At 40.6% G+C, this 4,520-nt stretch overlaps 1 protein-coding gene across 1 annotated transcript; it reads right to left on the minus strand.

The window, feature by feature from the left end:
* Nucleotides 1-1,734: 1,734 nt before the first annotated feature.
* LOC100356339 (akirin-1) lies at nt 1,735-3,821 on the minus strand. The gene is given in 2 exon segments (XM_051820173.3): nt 1,735-3,710; nt 3,713-3,821. Coding segments are annotated over 2 exon segments (573 nt in total). The 5' UTR covers nt 3,807-3,821; the 3' UTR covers nt 1,735-3,231.
* Between the last annotated feature and the right edge of the window lie 699 nt (nt 3,822-4,520).

The following is a 4,520-nucleotide window of genomic DNA, read 5'->3' on the forward strand; positions in this document are numbered from 1 at the left end:
CCAGGAACTCAATTGAAGTCTCCCATGGGAGTGTCAGGTACCCAATTACCTATGTCTTCACTGCATTACTAGGGAGCTAGAATCAGGAACTGGAGCCAGGAATTGAACCCATGTACTCTGATATGGGATATGGCATTTTAACTAGTACACTGAATGCCTGTTCTTTCAGTTCTTTATATAGTATGTAGTACATTTTTGTTAACTGTAGTTGCCCCTGCCCTGTGGAATACTAGAATCTTATTTTTTTTAATCTACTGTGTTTTGGTATTTCATTATTGCAAGAAAAATAGGTTAAGACACCTTTTTTCCCTCTTACCCAATCCACCCTCATTATGCTGACAACAGACCTAGCAGCAGTGAGTTGTGTTTGGAGGGAAGCAAGTCGGATTGGCTTAAGTGCTGCCATTTTACTTGTGTGTCTGAGCAATCACTATATATTAGGACAAAGCTCTTTCAGTGTCCAGGGATTTCAATGACTGCCGAATCTGTTTCATTAACTCTGAAAATTGTGGGAAAGGGATGTGGAAGGATAAGGAGGAGGCCACAGATGGGAAAATTCTGTTAAAGCAGTACAACTACTGAGGGATTTTCAGGGTTAAAAAAGAAGGAGTTTCACTTGGGTATTTAAATAAAAGTAATCTGAATTATCAAGAATGAAAATGCAGTTGACTGACATTAATATTAAATAACTCAATGATAAGAACTGCACATACCACAGTATGCAAAACTATGCAGATATGTCAACATGACACAAGTTTGTGTGAATCACAAACATCAATAAGGATGATGATGATAGAAACTTATTGATAGCTTATTTATGCTAGGCAGTATACTAAAAACCAGATATATGAGCTAACTTAATCTTTAAATTTCCTGTGAAGAATATCCATTTAATGATTTTTCTAGATGAAAAATTAGGTAGAAAGCTATCCAGTAATTTGGACAAGTAATATAGGCTATAAATGTCAGAGCCAGGATATCATTCCAGAGCCTGCACTTATAACTACTACATAGAAACAAGTGCCACTGAATTGAGCTAAGCTGTCCTTTTTGTTTGTTTGTTTTTGTTTTGTTCTATTTTAATTTTTTCCCTGTTACATAAATAACAAAAAGGTAACATACAAGGGGGCTTCAAAAAGTTCATTGTAAAATGAAATTAAAAGATAAGTAAGTTGTTTTGATATAAAAATTTGAAAATCATACATAATTTTTTTCACAATATATAGTTTCCATAAACTTTTTGAGGTTCCCTCATATTTATCAATAAACAATTGCTTTTGGGGCCAGTGCCATGGCTCACTTGGTTAATCCTCCGCCTGTGGCGCCGGCATCCCATATGGGTGCCGGGTTCTACTCCCAGATGCCCTTCTTCCAGTCCAGCTCTCTGCTGTGGCCCGGGAGTGCAGTGGAGAATGGCCAAAGTGCTTGGGCCCCTGCACCCACATGGGAGACCAAGAAGAAGCACTTGGCTCCTGGCTTCGGAGCAGCATAGCTTCGGCCATAGCAGCCATTTGTGGGGTAAACCAACGGAAGGAAGACCTTTCTCTCTGTCTGTCTCTCACTGTCTAACTCGGTCAAAAAAAATTGCTTTCTTTTTTTCACATTTCATTAACAGCAAACTATTTTCTTGCAGAAGTTTTGGGATGTCATGAGTCCTGATTTTGTCTTAGTGGGGCATCCTTGAAGTCTCCATTTTTTAAAAAAAAATTATTTAAGTTACACAAGTTTCATGTATTTCTTTTTTTTTTTTTTTACAAATAGCTTAAGTATTTTATTTGTTTGCAACTAAGCTTGTTAACACTATATAATGAAAATGTACAAAGAATAAGGTTGCAGTTTTTGGTTAGATTTAAGTCAAAGACATTCATTAATAAGTAATCTTTGAGTGTGACTATTCCAGAAATTTATCTAAGCCATCTGATCAGAACAACTGTCTCTGAATATGACCTACTTTGGAAGGTACTGGCATACATCTGAATTAAACTAAAAAATTTCAAAATAAACCCTAATTAAAAAAAGCTATTCTATATTCAAACTAAAACAATTTTAATAAAACTTTCTTTTCCAGAAACAATAATAATGAAAACAAGGCATTTTGTAAAATGTGGTCCTGAACAAGTCACAGTAAAAAATAAATGTATACTTAACTTCCACCTCCTCAAAACAGAGGCTACTCTCTGTTCCTCAGCCTTGGAAACAAGGTGAACAGCCTGTGAGCAACGTCGGGCAGGGGGTTGCCAAACAAAGCTCAAGCAGTTGAACATGGACACCTCCTAAGAATCTGGGGAACCTGATCCAAGGAGCCGAATTCTACCTTTAAGAACTGATACAAAGGTGAAGTGGCTCCTCCCCAGTAGCAGTTCTGCTGGGGCCCGGTGCTGGCCCTGCCCTGTGCTCACCCATGTTATGCTCCCGCTCCAGGGAGGTCTTTTCCCTTTAGAGGGGCGGGTCCAGGGAGCTCTGTGTGTGAATGAGGTGAGCGCAGACTCCATTGGGTATTTTAAGTCTTGGAGTCAAAGTATTTTTCTAACAGAGCTAGGCAGAATCCATGTGTCAAACGCCATCTCCAGTTTGTTCTAATTTCTCACCACGCATTTGCAGATCTAGGACTGCAGATTCTCCATTCTACCATCATCATCACATCTAATGTCCATCCTAAATTATGATTCATACTCTGTGCCTGGAAACAGTCCCGGTGTTTAACAATAATACCTACACATAAACAATCCACTGTTAGAACTTATATGGTCACAAAACATTAATGATGATCTGTAGACCAAGCCAATGTTTTTAACCATAATTGTCGTGCATGAATTCACAGCCAGAATCCCCAAGGTTAAAAAAGTTTGCACAATACAAATAATAACTTAAAATACACACACATACACACACACTCTCGCACACACTTCTTACAGAGCTGTGCTTGGGGAAACTCCATTTGTTGAGTGCCACTGAAGGCATATTTTGCTAAACTGCTGCTCCAGGTATTTTGTTTGGAAAATCTATCACAGTAGGGCACAGCTGTTTATTGGATGAGCAGAAAAGAAAGATATGCTGTGGCAACCAGAAAGTTTTAGGTCTTTCAAGTTGTATAAAATGGACCTGCAGAAAACATTTAAGTGTTCTCAGGATGCAAAGTTGGAGCTGAAATGTGCTATCAAACCAGTTGCAAAAAGTGCACAGCAGCCATCTTTTGAGGTCAAACCTGGTACCCAGATACGCAAAAAAGCTTCAGGACACATAGCTTGTTGACCTTGTCCCGTATCGTCGCATAATCTGATCATGTGTGAATTTCACAAAAGATTCATATTGTTCTGCTAGTTTGGTATTGAGGATTTGCTCATATTCCTGCCGAATTTTGTCTTCATAGTCTTTTAAAAGACGCTCACATATTATTCCAACTTGTCGGAGGGTAAAGGTGGGCTGGTCCTTCTTCATCCAGGAAGAACCTGGAGAACTAGGTGCTGTGAGTGCTGAGGAGTGAGGCTGACTCTCTGAAGTACAAACTTCACTCTGATTAAGAACAACTTCTAAATGTCTCCACCTCTGGTAACGACTATATTCTTGTTTTATGTTCTGAAAAATTTGCTCCGGTGTTGGAAGGCGCCGCTCGCTGCCGGGCGGGGCGGGCTGCTGCAGAGTCGGCGGTGGGGTCTGCGTGTGAAACGGCGGCGGCTCAGCGTCCGGGGGCCTGAGGCCCGGAGTGGGGCCGGCAGAGGGGCGCAGCGCCGCCGCTTCGGGGAACTGGGGCTCAGCAGCGCCACCTCGAACTCCGTGGGCCGCGTCAGCGTCGCTCCGCACGCCATGCCGCTGAGGGGGCCAGAACGGCCTGGCGCCGACGCGGAGGTAACTACTGCCCAACCTCTGGCTCCTCAGCGGGGCTCGCAAGCCCAGCCGGCTCCAATACAAGTTTCGTGTATTTCTTATATACAGATTTAAGAGCGTAGCGTCACTTCCCCCACTACCCTCCCTTGCACCCACACTCCAACCTTTCCTCCTCCTCCCTCTCATTACTTTTTGCAAAGATCTATTTACAGTTTATTAATGATCATAAAGTTAACACTACACTAAGGAAAAGAGTTCAACAAATAGGATGAAGAGAAAACACAAAAACTAAACACTGTTCCTCAATGGAAGACATAAAAAAAAATCGAATCTCAAAATGTCTATTTCACTCCAATACATTGCATTTCATGTACTCTAGTAATTACCTCAGATCAAGGAAAACATATGATATCTGTTTTTTTGGGACTGGCTTATTTCACTAAGTATATTGGTTTCAAGTTACATCCATTTTGTTCCAAAAGTCAGTATTTCATTTTTTTAAATAGCTGAATAGTACTCCATAATATACCATAATTCTTTATCCAATAAGCTCCACATGAGATCAACTGAGGTTCAGTTCAACATTTCCCTGTCCCAGTTCTGGTGGATGATCAGTTCCTAAGAGCATTCCACAAGAAATTTATTTTATTCTTTTCAAATATCAAACTTCCAAATGAGAGTCTGTTTCCTGGAGA

This window comes from Oryctolagus cuniculus, chromosome 1 (assembly GCF_051225735.1).
Source record: "Oryctolagus cuniculus isolate XC-2025 breed Fujian yellow rabbit chromosome 1, ASM5122573v1, whole genome shotgun sequence".
Taxonomy (NCBI): Eukaryota; Metazoa; Chordata; class Mammalia; order Lagomorpha; family Leporidae; genus Oryctolagus; species Oryctolagus cuniculus.